This window comes from Coffea eugenioides, chromosome 3 (genome assembly GCF_003713205.1).
Source record: "Coffea eugenioides isolate CCC68of chromosome 3, Ceug_1.0, whole genome shotgun sequence".
Classification (NCBI taxonomy): domain Eukaryota; kingdom Viridiplantae; phylum Streptophyta; class Magnoliopsida; order Gentianales; family Rubiaceae; genus Coffea; species Coffea eugenioides.
This window is the reverse complement of record NC_040037.1, coordinates 36,188,427-36,203,583: the sequence shown is the minus strand read 5'-3', so window position 1 is coordinate 36,203,583 and position 15,157 is coordinate 36,188,427. Positions and strand designations below refer to the sequence as shown.

Here is a 15,157-nt window from a genome sequence, read left to right as displayed (position 1 = left end):
TTATTTTAGCAAAAAAAAAAGTAGAAAAATAAATGAAATCGATGAAAAATGGTTAGTTTCTAAGAATTATTTCTTCATGCAAACAGTTCTAAAAATTATTTAGAAAAAAATCTAGAAGGAAAAAGGAAAAGTAAGATCAATAACCAGAAAAAAGGACTAGTTTAACAATTATTTTTGCACTTAAAATCCTAAAAAAAATGTGGAAGAAAAAAAATTTGAAATCCAGAAAAGGTTGGCAACTAAACAACCCTCCTCCCCACCCCCACCCCCCAAACCAAGCAACACTGTTTTTGGAAAGGACAAAAAATAAAGGTATACAACTTTTTGTGACTTTGAACTCATAGAACTAAAACAACTTGGTTTGGAAAGAGCCAAGTGATTGTAGTGTCAACTGATTGGTTAGCATGCAATAAGATTGGGCGGTTTAGTAGCTGAGATTGAAACCACAAAACTGATTTAGGGTCTTAACTCTAATTCTCTTTTCCCCTCTTTGCTTCTAAAATTTCACCTTTCTCCTGTTAAAAAAAATAGAAAAAAGGTGAAATCTCTTGGGAAGGTTGGTGATACGATCACAAACCATTGGAGAGACTTTCTGAAATATCCTTTTTAAGCATGAAGGTTGGTGATATTATCAAAAACCATTGATGAGGCTTTCTAAAATATCCTGTTTTACGTATGACAAAAGAACACTAAGGGTAAAATTGATTTGGGAAATTTCTCCGTTGGAGTTTTCCTCAAGTTGATTGCATCAATCGAGAATAAATGTGGATTGCATCAATTGTTTACTTGAGTGGTTATATCATCTTCCTAAGCGTATTTTAACTTTATGATTGCAGGAGAAGTTGTTTTGACACTTGAAAAGCAACTTGAGAGCCCTAGGGAAATTACATTCATAAGCTGGTCTACAAATTGAAAGAAAGAAACTCAAAAAGTAGAATGCATAATGAGACTCAATACAAATTAAAAAGCAATACGACATTTAAGCATAAGCACATTTACTCTACAGTTGCTCCAAAAAAATTATATTTACTCTACAGTTGAGGCAAAAAATTAAAGTTTTGACACTGAAAATAATCAGATTTTCAGCACAATAGAACATTGTGTGGTAAATATTTCAGATACTTCCTACTTCGTCAGCACAAAACCTTATCTATCTATTTCTTTCCATCTCTTGTAATAACAATTTGATTTGTTTGTCAAATGTTAAATCTTGCATCACTAGCAAGCAACCTGTTTGGAAGAAAGTGGAGGAGGAAAACAAAGTAACCAGTTATCCTAATTAAAGAAATAACCATCCAAAGAAATAACTTAGGACGATAAAACCAATTATCTTGAGATGATAAGCATCGTTTCTAGAAAGCAAAAGCAATTTCCAATCCACAACCTTTTATCTCAACCAAGAATTGAAAAAAAAAAAATGTTTTCGTGTAATTGTTTTGTCAACAAAGAAAAGTATAAGCTTGATTTTTTTTTGAAATTTTTTTAGAATGATTTGTTTAAGGCAAACTCTGTATACGGGAGAGAGATGCCACCCAAAAATTTTATTAATTACTCAAATAATTACAATGGCGTGGGATCTGAGCCCAAATCTCCAGGCAGTACATGAATAAGAAGGAATTTCAAATGATTATCTATATAGAACTGCAAATTCACAATAGAGATACTAATTACTTGTTGAATTACAATATTATTAACTTCAAGCGACATTTGTATTTAAATAAAAGGAACTCTATAGTAGTGGCCTTTTTGCCAGATATATTTCTTATTTCACATGAGGTGAGAGTTTTTGGAATTTCGCAAAAGAATTGAAATCTAGAAAAGAATAGAGTTTTTGGAACATCAAAGACGTAAGTGCTGGAAATGACTTTCCCACTGGGACTGAAATCTAATGCTTGTTAACCTATGTAGTCAATCCATTACAAGACAGTGAAGAAACGGTTGATGCCCAAATGTTGGGAATCCTTTGCAAGTTGCAGCAGTGCAACAATTTGACCTCCATCACATTTCTAAGCCTTAGGAATGAATTATCACATTTCTGATAACCAATGAAGGCAACCGATCTCGCACAAAAGCTAGGATTGTTAAGCATTTTAAATTTGGTAGAGGTTGGATACCTTTTAACACATTTTTGTTATTCTTAACCCTACTATTGGAATTCCAACTCGTACAAATTTGGATCTTTAAACAAATCTGCCCTTTGAGCAGCTTCTTTGCCGTTGAATCCCTCAAGATAGCAGAAAATCAGTCTCCAAGGAAGGTTCTTTAGATATCCCAATTCTTCAATCCGAGGACATTTGTCTTGACCTGCATGAAAGAATTTTAATGTTTTAAGACAAGAAAAATGCCCCATTTTAGGCAATGGTGTGCAGAAAAATCAAAATGCCTTGGGATCTAGAAGTTCTCATGGACAGTAAAGCTTGCCAATAGATATCGGCAAAGTTTTGATTATAGTAATTGATAGATTAAGATAAAGCAAGTGTATCGACTTGCTAATTTATGTTGGCAACTGATTAATATCTACCTAAGTCAGAATAGAAAAACATGCAAAAGCTTGCAGGTGAACACGACAACAAATGTGTTCTCTCCAAATGATTTAAATTCAAGGTAACAAATATTGCAAATATTCTCTGCACCAGATTTTCCAAAGCTCAAAATAGATTGTGCAAGATCATATTCGTTACAATGTGTTAAAATTGTAATACTCATTGACTTTTACATGTAGCAATAATCGTGTATACTGCACTGAGACATCCTTAACATAGAACTGAAGCCAGTATGTTCTGAAAATTTGAGCAAATTTTGACAACTTAGCATCCAATTAGAATATGATCAATCTCAAAGTAGAGAATCTGGTAATGCCAATACCATTCAATGCTGGGGCTGCAACTCATGTTATAGCATCATCCCTTTAGATCAGAAGATATGCATCCTATAGGGAGGTTTCTGATGAATTGGTACGAGGGTTACTACTCAAGCTTTTCAGATGTGCCAACTCAGAATCCTTCAACAGATCAATGAAAGCTTCTTGAGGAGACCAAGCTATGTTTCCTTAAAGGGCTGACATGCCCCATTAGCAGCATTCGTCATCAGAATGGAGGCGAATTCTGTTTCTGCAAGGCTATAAGCATTTAAAAAGTCATTAGGTTTAGTGCAGTAGTAAGTACACTCCAGAAAATGGAAGCTGCAGACCCAGGAGTATATTCATGACTATGAGAGTAAGGACACACCATGACTTAAAATCCAACCAGCTGCTTTCCCATGTATTGGCAAATCCATATCTCTGTTCTTTACCTTGTAAACAATGGGCAAAAGATTCACAATTTCATAAAAGTTTAAAATAAATGGCAATCTGTCAAGATCTTTTTGATTCTATTGATTATGAAACTCGGTCGAAAACACAAAGAAATCAGCAAAAGTAACGAAAACCGGATAAATTTCCTTGAATTAGAATATTAAAATCACAAAGAGAAGTGTACCTCATGCATGAGAATCCCTGTAGCTAGCCAGAATCATCATTCTTGCATATTCTTATAGAGCTCTAGGCCTCAATAAAATCTCTCTCTCTGCCTCAGCCTCCTGTATACTTTCATGGACTCACCATTGTAACTATAGACTCTTAAATTAGACTTAGAATTGCCTATGACCACAGGTAGAAATGGCATCAGATTACAAGTTGAACAATGAGCATACATCATCAATACAGAATGGATTACAGTCATGCTGAATTAACCACCTATATCCAAGTTATTAAAATTGACTTTACTTCCTTAGGTGGAACCTAGCATCTCAGTATTTATCATGAATTCAGTTAACATCAGGTTATGCCACTAGAAAACCATTTGAACCTGTAACATAGCCCCACCTCAATCTTATATCCAAGCAGTCAAACTACCCAAACAAAGTATCTGGACTCAGGATCTTGTTCAAATCTTCACTCTAAGATGATAAGAAGACTTGTTTCAATAGAAATAGTCCTTACACTTGAAACATAAAATCAGAAGTCCACAACAATACGCATAAAAAACCACGAATAAGAAGCAAAGAAATAAGAACATTAGAGGATGGCACAACCATTCAGGTACCCTCCCCAAAATTTATAAGCAATTGCAATCTTGAAAATGCAAAATAATTTTGTAAGAGCTCACTAAACAATTGAAAACACTGAATTTGCAAGACTATATATCCTAATCCCGACAAGTGGTGTTTCTTGATCATTAAATAGCATATTTTTTATATTTTTTCCCCAGTGAAGCTACTTAGTGCAGATAATGGGCAATCTAGAGTTTTTATTCACTTGTTTTTCTAATTTCAGCATATTTACAAAAGGTGTTTGGCTTGTCTATTCACCATACTTATAGTTTTGCAGAGGAAAAATAACTCACCAAGTATTTTTCATAACAGGTTCCCCTTACAAGGCATGGGCACTCTATCACCAGGAAATTGCCATCCTCAAGGACTATATTGCTAACAAGGTTGATACGGATCAGAATTTCATGTATACTTCCAGTGTTGAACTCTACCACTCGTACATAAAAAATTTGACTTTCTCCATAGTCCATTAACCTGATTCATTTCAAAGACTCTCAATTATCAATATAGCATGATAGGCTAGAGGACTTTATGACATTAGCAAAGGGAGAGTATTAACCATGGCATCTTTTCCATCAACCTTGTAATAACCCCATCAGATTGAGAGAACAGCTTATGATCACAGCTTTTCACACATAGGAAAACTTCAAAACATGTCTTTAGACCATTCATCAGATGTCCAGCTCTCAAACAACTGTATAAAAAGCAGAGTTGCATTTGAGAATTTATGACATAAAAGAATGTAATCTCCTAGTAATATTTTTCAACAGACATGTATAATTTATTAAAGGATAAGAACTAACTCCGCAACTAAGAGATGAATAGCCTCGAAATATTCTCCATATCAAGAAGAACGAAGAGTTCCCCTTGGAAGAGCCCTGATGGATGCTTTTGAAGATAGAAGGCCCTCACCAAGTGAACAAGTCCTCTTGAGGAAAAGGAAACTGCAATAGCTGAAGAGTTCGAATGTTTCAGTAATGCTATAAAGACAAGATCATAAATGACAATACAAAAAATAAAAGCAGACACCCAAAATAAGATGATTATCAAATAAGTTGCCAGACAATACAAAATAGTGATTACTATTTTCCCAAGTAGTGAATGTTGCTATAGTAGATTAACTAGTTAATAGCCGTGAGCTCCTCAAAAAAGGTTAGAGAGTTGATTTACTAGAACTATTTAACCCAAAGTGTGTTATCCTAATCCCACTAAATATTGACCTTTTTCAAGTCCAATACTTAATAGCCTAACAACCTCTGAGTACTACTACAATTTGTTCAAAGAAAGTGAAAAAAGGATCATGCTTAGAATCATGCTAAGTCCAGAATCTCCATGTAACCATAGGGAATTCAGTTTACTTCTTGAAGTCCAAAAAACAAAAAAAAAATCAGCATTTTGAGGAAAAATCTCTTACATTGGGAATTCAGTTTACTTCACGAAGTGCATTTTTGACAGGGGGAAAAATCAGCATTTCGAGTAAAAAATCTCTTGCTTTCAGCTAATAAGTGAAAATTCTCAACTTAATGGAAAGCTTTGCATCACTGCCACAAAACATTATCCCTTTGCTCATTATGTTACAAAGCTTTTACTAGAAAGACACCTATAAGTACCTATATGACTCACTGAGCTCGTCCACTGTCATTCTCGTATAAAACATTCTCAACGCTTCAACATGATAGTGGTGTTAGGTAGCCACTTCAGTTGTCAAACCTTACAATCTCATACGCATAGGGGTTGCGCAAGGATGAATATATAAATGCCAAAATAAAGGAGAAACTAAGAAGAATGATTGTTAAGCATTAATGGCATGCCGAAAGCAACTTGCGTAGCTAAATATTGTGACACAGAAGCTCACTCATACCAAATATACCACTTTTAGCACTTCAAAAGAAGCCAAGGCAGTCTCGTAATTTGTTTGAGCAAAAGGCAAGATTTTACACTTCCACTGCTGCCTAAAAATCTAGATTTGAATTAACAATTAACTGAAATGATCAGTAATGAAATTAAGAAAAAAGATGGACATAAAAGATTGATACATAACGTACGCAATGCTTAAGCAAAGTAGAAAGAAAATAAGACCGAACAAATTTGATAAAAAATATTAGTTGGATATGGTGAAAAATTAGCCTAATTGACCGTCCTGAGTTGGTTAAGTTTATGTCACCCACTAAAAACTGAAAAATTTTGAAATTTTCCATAAAATATGGCAACTGGAAATAGTTGTGGATAACCATATCAGACACGACAATTATGTTTCGTAATAAATTTCAGGTATGGTCTCACAAAATTGTTGTCATTAACCAACTTTCGGACGTTGTTAATTCTTTAACAAGTTGAAACATACAATCAGTCAGAGGAAGTTAAAAGTGGTAGTAGATCACAACTGAATATCTAAAAAGTGGAAACTCAGAGAAAAAACACACAAACAAATGAACGGAGAGGTTACCTGGAAAGCAGAAATTCAGAGAGAACCAAGGAAAGATAGGTTTGCAACAGTTATTCGGCAAAATTTAGGCTGCACAATTAAAGATTCGATTGACAAATAGTATCAATACATTACCACTGTCAATACTAAGAAAAGATTTCAAGGGAAAAGAAATAAATATGGATGGATAGAAGAAGCAGTAATTAATTGACAAAACTGTGAAGTAGTTCAGAGGATTACCTAGTAGCTTTGATTGGGGAAACTTCAAATGGAGATTAGCCTCTGATCTGCTCCGAATCAATTTTAATGGAGCGAAATGTGAGAGATCTTGGACCACTCAGAATTGGGGTCGGTGCTGCTGCTCTCTGGATTGCATCTTTCCTTTAGAAGGGGACAGCTCGAAATCCACATATCTCCTAGTCTGGTGAGGCTTCTCATAGATTGGTGAGAGGGTAAATTCTCTAGCTTTTCACAACGCAAGAGATAGAGATATTTAAGTGAGGAAAGCTTTCCAAACCAATCGGGTAATGATTTTACTCCAAAACCATATAGTGCAAGAGTTGTTAGGGCAGAGAGGTGCTGAAGTTGCTCGGGCAGAGATTCCCAATGAGGCCATCCATATAGACGTAACTTTGAAAGGGAGGGGAAGTAGGGGTGCGGTGGTGGGAGAGCATCAAAGAGGTCTAGGAAGGAATGTAGCTCTGTGGTGGTTTCTGAGAATGGTCCAATTTCTAAGTTTCTCAATCTTGTAAGAGAACAAAGCTTCCCCTTGGGCAAGTCGCTTAATTTCTCACATTCTGGTATGACCAGGGAAAAGAGAGAAGGTGTTCGGGTTAAATCAACTGGGAAGGAGATAAGACTGGGGCAAAAGGATACTATCAATGTCTCAAGAGGAAGAGGAGAAGGACAAGTACCAGAGGAGGAGAAAGGTAAAGACGTGGGATTCCACTCTGACTCAGATATTTGGGGGATGAACAAGTGGGTCAACCTATAGCAGAACAAAATCCTTAATTTTCGCAAGGCAGTGAGGTATTTGCGTCCCTTGGGGATTGAAATTGACTCGAGCGAGTCGCACCCACTAACTCTTAATTCCTCCAGCGACTCAAGGCCAACCAAATGTTGAGGATCATTATTGTCAATGCCAATGTGCTCAAGTACTGATTGGCAATTTGGTCCTTCTAAAGTTTGAGGAACATCAAACGAAAAATCCAAGAATTGGGCCAAATCACTACAATTTTGTAATTCGAGATGTGCAAGCTTGGGATTGTTCTGGAACAACACATTTGGTAGCTTGGTGAGCCCATTCACACTCTCAATGGAAAGCCTAGTGAGAGTGCTGACTCCGCTACAAATATATGTCATTAATGCTGATCCATTTTGGGTTTTTTTGATGTTCAACTCCTTGAGACGTGGAAAATGACTTGGAAAAGTAGCTAACTGAGGGCAATTAATAATCCTCATCGTACCAAGGGCTGGAAACACCGCTACTATCCCATCATGAATAGTTGCTTCTGTCCATTCCCTCAAATTTTGCATATTTTCTAGAATGAGATGTTCAAGGGCTGGAAACAAGTTTAGGGGTCTTTGACTACTACTGCCATAAAAAGATGGGCCTATACTTGTTATGCCGTCAAGTCCTTCCAAGTGAAGAGATTTGAGGAAGGGCATGTTTCCAAAAGTTGGTAACTCTTTGCAATTTTTGCAATCTTGCAATCCAAACTTCACCAATTTCCTGAGTTCTCCAATCCATGTCGCAAGTTGACCTCCAAAAAATCTTTCAATAATCAAACCTTTCAAATTTTGTGAGCTTGCAAGCCTTCCAACACTTGATTATATTCACTATCATTTTTATTGAATTATCCATTTCATTCAGACAGTAATCTTATCATCAATATTTGGTTGCAACCAGATTTGAGACTCGGCTTCTTCCTTGCTTTTACACTAATTCAAGATTGCGTAACTCAAGTTTCACTGAGATTCTCAAATTCCTCAATTCTCCAATTTGTCGACCTTCTTCTTTCACCATATTCGAAAAATGGCAAAGTTCTGGAGAAATTGTCAACTGTCCGATCTCAAAAGGCATGTATATCATTGATTTATCCTCGAGATGAAAAAGTCAAAGCTCGCCGTCACATTCAGCCAAATTCTTGAAATTCATTAGGAAACTTTGTACAGTGAGTCAAATATTCAATCTTATGTTGCAAATTGTAAAGTTGACATAGAGACTCTGGCGAATGTTTTTGATTGACAGTTCTTGACGAATAAGAATATCGCAAATGAGTTAGCTTGCCAATTGAGTTTAGGAAGCTTTCCACGACACCGAGTGACCCTTAAGTTCAAAGACTCGGAACATAAAAATGATATCTCCCTATCATTAAGTGATCGGGCTTCTTGCAAAAACAATGGTCGTAACACACTTGAAAATTTTAGTGGAGGGCAAATTGGATTTCTTTTTCAACTTCTCTCCAGGCAAGATATCGAATAGAAGACGTTTTCCATAAGATACACCTACAAAGACTCTGTCAACCTCAAACGTATTTGAAAAATTGGCAAAAATGGATTTGAACTTGTCATGCACAAGATATGCATTTTGCAATTCAAAACACTCTCCCAATAATCTATCCTTCTCTGGCCTGTTAAATAAGTTTAGCTATCAAATGGTAAATACCTGTTCCAAACTTCTCCACATGCAATCGTTCTTGGATTTGGGATGAAGACTTCCTCCAAACATGCATATCGTTTCTTGGATTGGATGAAGAATCCTTCTGCAGCCCAAAGTTGGGATATTGATTCCTTTTCATTTCAAAATCCTTGGGAAAAATTGAACAATATGCAAAACACTTTTTAAGAGATGGATACGGAAGATGGTAGAAGCTCAATTTCAAAATTTCGATAACGTCCCTGTTTTCACCTCCACCTAAACTTTGAAGCCCACTCTCTAAGTTTTGCCATTCATCTGGTCCCCTATTGCGCAACACGCCACCGAGAACACTTGCAGCCAATGGCAAGCCTCTGCATTTGTGCGCAATCTTCAACCCTATATCTTGCAGCCCATCAGGCACTTCCCCAGCACCAAATGCATTTTCTTTGAGAATGCGCCAACATTGATCATCTGATAATTGTTTCAAGGAATAACCCTGAGGAGAAGAAATTCTGGTGATGTCTACCACCTGTTGCTCACGAGTGGTCACAAGAATCCAACTCCCCATGGCTTGGCTAGTACCTTTCAGAGACCCAAGAAAATCATTCCACAGCGTGGACTCCTTATTCCACACATCATCCAGGACCAGCAGGTAATTTTTACCATCCAATAATTCCTTTAGCCTATTGACTCTGGCTTCCCTACCCTTAGCTTCAGGCTCTCGACCTTGCAGTGATTGTAGAATCATTCCAAACAGCCTATTGGCAATGAAATCCTCCGAAACACACACCCATATTCTCTTGTCAAAATGTTTTTCAATATTTGGATCGTTGAAAACTTTTCGAGCCAAGGTGGTCTTCCCGATACCGCCCATCCCTACTATAGGGAGAACGGATATAGTTTCATTATTATTCGTGGCAGTCAATTGTGTTATTATTGCTGAGACATCATTATCTCTTCCAACGAAACTCGCATCAATAGTAACAGAGTCAGTCTCTCTGTTCTTTATAAATCGTGCTTCACTGGAAGGAGAAAGAGCAGGTGCAGTCTGTGACTGGAGGCTAAAGTTCCTTGCTTCTTCATTGATTCTTTTCAAATCCATATTGATTTTCTGAATTTTGTTGGCCATTTTGCAACGAAATGCAATTGGATTGGAGAGTGAGAAGAAGAAGCATACCTTCCTCTTCATTTGGTTTTGGAGCTCAACTTTGCGTCGGAGCATTTCATAGTTGATGTCATCCAGCAGATTACCAACATCGAAAGCCACAGCTTCAAGCTCCCTCAACCAAAGTTTCACAGACTCTTCAGTCACCTGTTTTTTCTCTGCATCATGAAGGACAGCCTGGATTCGAGTCAACGTTGTCTTCAGCTTCTCCAAATCTTTCTTGAAGCCTACAAACAGGGCAATTTGTTCTGAAGCCAAGTTTATTGCCTTCTCCACTAGAACTTGTACCGTGGAGCCAAGCAATGCATCCGCCATCAGTTCTGTATCTGAGAGTAAGAGAGAATTTGATAGTTTTAAGAGTGTGGAATGGAACCGGGCAATTTGCAACTTTGAAGGTGAGAAAGAGGTGAAACCAAAAGTTTACAAGTTTTGAATATATTCTTCTTTCTGGAATTGCTGCAGTAAAAAGGAAAATGAAAAGCAATATAAGTTTCCCGACAGGCAACACGTGACAGACAGGAAAGGCATTAGCAACCCACCATTATCATGGAAGGTTTGGATTGATAGAAAATTGCTCGCAAATAATTTTGTAAAGCAGAAGGCATTTGAGACTGTAATCACAAATAGATCAAAAGCTGATATACCATCCTAACGGAGCAAGCCACAAAAGGAATACATGTGTGTAGATAAAAATGATTTTCTATGTGGAATTACCAATTTTATTCAGCATTAAACCAAATGCAAAAACTGGAAAAAGAGTGACATTGGTTCAATAATAATAGAAGGTTTCGTCTTCTCGTGAGCAAAAACCATCATAATTAGTACCATTAGGTAACTGCTATTATAGTGCTAGTGGAAATATATTGCAAGGAAACAACGGGTGCTTTTGAATTGGAGATTATTTGTAATAACACAGTAGTGCTTTTTTATGAAATGATACGTGTAAGATTAAAAAAATGATTGAAAATTATATGTATGATATAAGTTGAATAAATTTTAAAATTTTTTGGCAAAATAGCAATTACAACTTTAATTATGAAGTGAAATGCAAAATATATTTTCTGTATCTTATTTCTATGAGTCTGAATCTTCTTAGACTAGGGGAAGAAAAAAATTTCTCATTCTGCATGAATTGGTGTTTGCCTGTAGTTACAGTAGGAATTGAATTACTCCTGCTATTGCTTCTAATGTACAGTTATACCATAATTGAGTAACCATATGAAAAGAAAAGAAAAGAAAAGAAATATATAACGTCCCAGAAATTAATTTTCTCCGCTAGCTAGACTATCACCTTGCATTTGAGGGTATTATTTGGTTAAAATTATGCATGCAAATTATTCCATAATATATCATGCATTAAACCGGATAATTTGAACAATTCTCGAAACAATTATCACTTGTTTTTACCACATTAAAAGTATCACATTTCAAAATAAAATGAGCAATGCGAATGTACCAAGCAGGCTGAGGGTTTGAATAAACCTTAAGCCTTAACATGAACAACATCAGAAGCACTTTTCCCAAAAAAAAAAAGAAAAAAAATACAGAAGCACTTTCAATTTTTTACCATAAACGCTTGACTTTTCCACAGTGAATCCAAAATACTATTTTATCATCAGCTCCAAATTGAGAAAATGCCTCATTAAAATTAATCTCTAGAGCACCCGGTTACGAGGTCTACTTGTTTTGAACTTTTTTAACATCTTGAAATCCTTGGCACCTCCGAAACAGTAAATTAGGAAAGAAGTAAGTTAGTTCAGTAGTTGGAGAAATTTAGTGTCATTGTACAGCTAAAGTATAACATCAATTGAACCTTTTTGTGTAATTTTTGTCAATTCTGGTTCTAAATCTAGAGGAGGGCACCCGAAATTGGATGGATTAATCCTGATTTGAAATCTAAATTGATTGTTTTAGTAGGGAGTTGTAGTTGTTATTTTTATGATTATTAAGCTTTAATATGGATGCCTTCAAAATTGTTTTGAAGGGATTATTTGGGCACGCCTAAGCTGTAATCATGAATAGAGCGAAAAGAAAGTACTCAACAAATTGCATCTTAACTCCAAAACTTTAGTTTCTTTTAATTTCACCATTTTTAGAGAGGAATATTATCATTTGTCACATTTTATTTGCTTGTATTATTAACACATTTTTTCAACCCCTTTTTTTTCTCACATATATCACATTAAAAAATGCTACAATATTTTTTTCACAAAATTATCTCAAATAATTTACTATCCAAACACATTGATTGTTTCCTATCATACAACCATTTTTGGGTATTTCCATTCTATTATCAATGCCAAATACCATAAAAATATAATCTTCTATAATTGTTTCTTAATTTTTTTGTAATTTTATTATCATTAATTGATAATACATTTCATATCCTCATTAACTTTTTGTATTTTATTACTTTTTAAAAATTAAAAGTCAAAATTTTATAAAAGCTTTGTCCACATCTTCATAGAAATAAAACCACTCTTACAATGTTTTAACCTTTCAAACCACTGTTTCAAATTATTGGAAGTTGAGAGAAGTGAAAGGAAATGATTGTCAACCTTGTTGCCTTACATTTAAAAAGTCTTTTAAAGAAGGTAATTGTAACAAAATTGATATCTTTAGATTTAAACACTTTTAGTTTATTTGTTGAATGAGTCAACAAGTAACTAAAATAATAAGGGATTCTCTTAGAAAGATATGCATCATAATCTCTCATCGCACTTGGCCACGATTGGATTGAGAGATATTATCGAAGAGGTTAATCCTGAAAGATTATTGAAATTCTCTAATGATTCAAATAATCAAGTGAGAGACCGAGAATACATGTAAGGCCACCCAGAATAGCACATTGGCTGGTAAAAGTGTTACTTGTAGTTGGTTGTCTTGCTTATGATGCTGTGTGGACTACTGAACTTCTTTGTATAAACTTCTTTATTCAATGCAAATGCTTTTTTTTTTTCAAGTTTATAAATAATGTTTACTAATTTTATGACACTTTGTGCTAATAATTGCATTTTTTTGTGAAGATTTGGCATTAAGTTTGTATGGATAAACTTCTTGGTTTTTATCGTTGAGTTTTAAGACTCAATCCTATCCAAACAAACCAAATTATTGGTTTTTAATGTTCGGCTGTTCGTTACAAAATTCCGTTATCTTGTGCATTTTAAGATCCAATATTTCGATTGCTACCTTCTAGAATCACTAAATTTCTTGAAATATATGTGTGTGTGTGTGTGTGTTCTGATTCTATGGTATCACTATTGGGGCTAAAACATATCTTTAACTAGGCAACTAATGGAAGTTTATCAAAGTTAACTTTCTTCAATTTGTGCACTGTTGATTAATAAGATTTGAAAAAAGAGTAACTTATGAAATTCTAAATAGTTATCAAAAGCTTCTACTACCAAGTTTATGGCTGATCAGGTTCTCGGCACCTAACCCTGAAAAGACCAGTTTAAATTCACTACCTGCGCCGGCATTGGAGTAAAACCAAATGCAAAAACCGCAAAAAGGGTGACATTCATTCTATAATTAGTACCACCAGGTAACAACCATTATAGTGCTAGTGCAAATATGTTGCAAACAACGGATATGTTTGGATAGGAGATTATTTGGTATGATATGATTTATGTAAAATAAAAAAAGAATTTTAAAAATTGTGTTATGATGCGATCTAAATAATATCTGAATTTTTTTTGGCAAAATAGCAATTACAACTTTAATTATTAAGTGTAGTACAAAATAAATTTTCTGGTGTCCTATTACTATGAGTCTGAATCTTCTTAGACTACACTGTAATAAGTTCGGGGGAAGAAAAAAATTTCTCATTCTGCGTGAATTGTTCTTCACCTTTGGTTACAGTAGGAACCGAATTACTCCTGTTATTACTTCTAAGGTACAGTTACAACATTGCTACTGTAAATTTTTATGTGCAATATCTCAAAGATGAGTAAGCACATGAAAAACAAGAAATATATAATGTCCCAGAAATTAATTTTCTCACATTTCAAAATAAAATGAGCAATGCGAACGTACCGAGCAAACTGGAAAGAAATAGTCTGATAAGCAGTGGCAAGTGGTGATTGAAGGGGAAGGTGACTATTTCTCAGAAATGCACTTAACCTACTAAACTTTTGGTCAACTTTTATTTTGGCCCAGAAAGTACTCAACAAATTGCATCTAGTTGACCATTTTTATAAAGGAATATTGTTTTTTATCATAATTGACCACTTTTAGGTACGTACAGCCATGCTGGCATGTTTACCATCCCATTATCAATATCAAATACCATAAAAATATATCCTTCGTTAATTGTTTCTTAATTTTTCATAATTTTATTATCATTAATTGATGGTACTTTTCATAATTCTCATAAACTTTTTTGTCTTTTTTTACTTTAGTAAAGGTTATACCTGGCAATTGGGCAGGTTGGGCAGGTTTTGGGTGGGTTAATATTGGGTTTTTATTTAAATGCGTTATACCCAACCCGCCCAACTTTACCCATGACCCAATATATTAATTAATAGATTTTGATACAAAAACTCTCTCAAATACATTTTCACATACAATAAAAAAAATTTCACACAAATAAACACATTTTCACATAGATAGACATATTTTTACACACTAAAACACTCACAGATACAAACACACACTCACTTCTTAAGCTCTTTTGAAATACTTTATTTTTACACATACAAACACACTAAAATACACTTGTGGATTGTTAGCTTACCATATGTTGTGGGATCATTAATCCTATCAAGGAGCCAATCATAGAAATGAAATTGGAGTTGCAATATTTGAAACCCTTGAGCAAGAGTTCAAGATTGGGGAG

General features: G+C 35.0%; 3 protein-coding genes across 4 annotated transcripts; all 3 read right to left on the bottom strand.

Annotated features, from left to right (window-relative positions):
* Positions 1-1,887: 1,887 nt before the first annotated feature.
* Positions 1,888-6,778, bottom strand: LOC113765609. Of its 2 annotated transcripts, XR_003467744.1 has the most exons (9): positions 6,755-6,778; positions 6,536-6,604; positions 4,893-5,042; positions 4,649-4,783; positions 4,383-4,563; positions 3,477-3,637; positions 3,228-3,291; positions 2,866-3,118; positions 1,888-2,304 (listed from the first exon to the last, which is right to left on the bottom strand). XR_003467744.1 is itself a non-coding variant. In XM_027309841.1 (4 exons), exons 1-4 carry the CDS (start codon positions 4,804-4,806, stop codon positions 3,087-3,089), a joined length of 435 nt encoding a protein of 144 aa, XP_027165642.1. In that variant the 5' UTR covers positions 4,807-4,842; the 3' UTR covers positions 2,730-3,086. The 2 variants fall into 2 exon arrangements, 1 of the variants encoding a protein (XP_027165642.1); XM_027309841.1 differs by lacking the exons at positions 1,888-2,304; positions 3,477-3,637; positions 4,893-5,042; positions 6,536-6,604; positions 6,755-6,778 and having other exon boundaries at positions 2,730-3,118; positions 4,649-4,842.
* A 39-nt stretch (positions 6,779-6,817) lies between these two features.
* On the bottom strand, positions 6,818-8,182 carry LOC113766506. The gene has a single exon (XM_027310691.1). The coding sequence runs from the start codon at positions 8,180-8,182 to the stop codon at positions 6,818-6,820; it is 1,365 nt and encodes a 454-aa protein (XP_027166492.1).
* Positions 8,183-9,150: 968 nt separating this feature from the next.
* Positions 9,151-10,635, bottom strand: LOC113766505 (putative disease resistance protein RGA3). Its single transcript, XM_027310689.1, has one exon. It carries the CDS (start codon positions 10,633-10,635, stop codon positions 9,151-9,153), a length of 1,485 nt encoding a protein of 494 aa, XP_027166490.1.
* Positions 10,636-15,157: the final 4,522 nt, after the last annotated feature.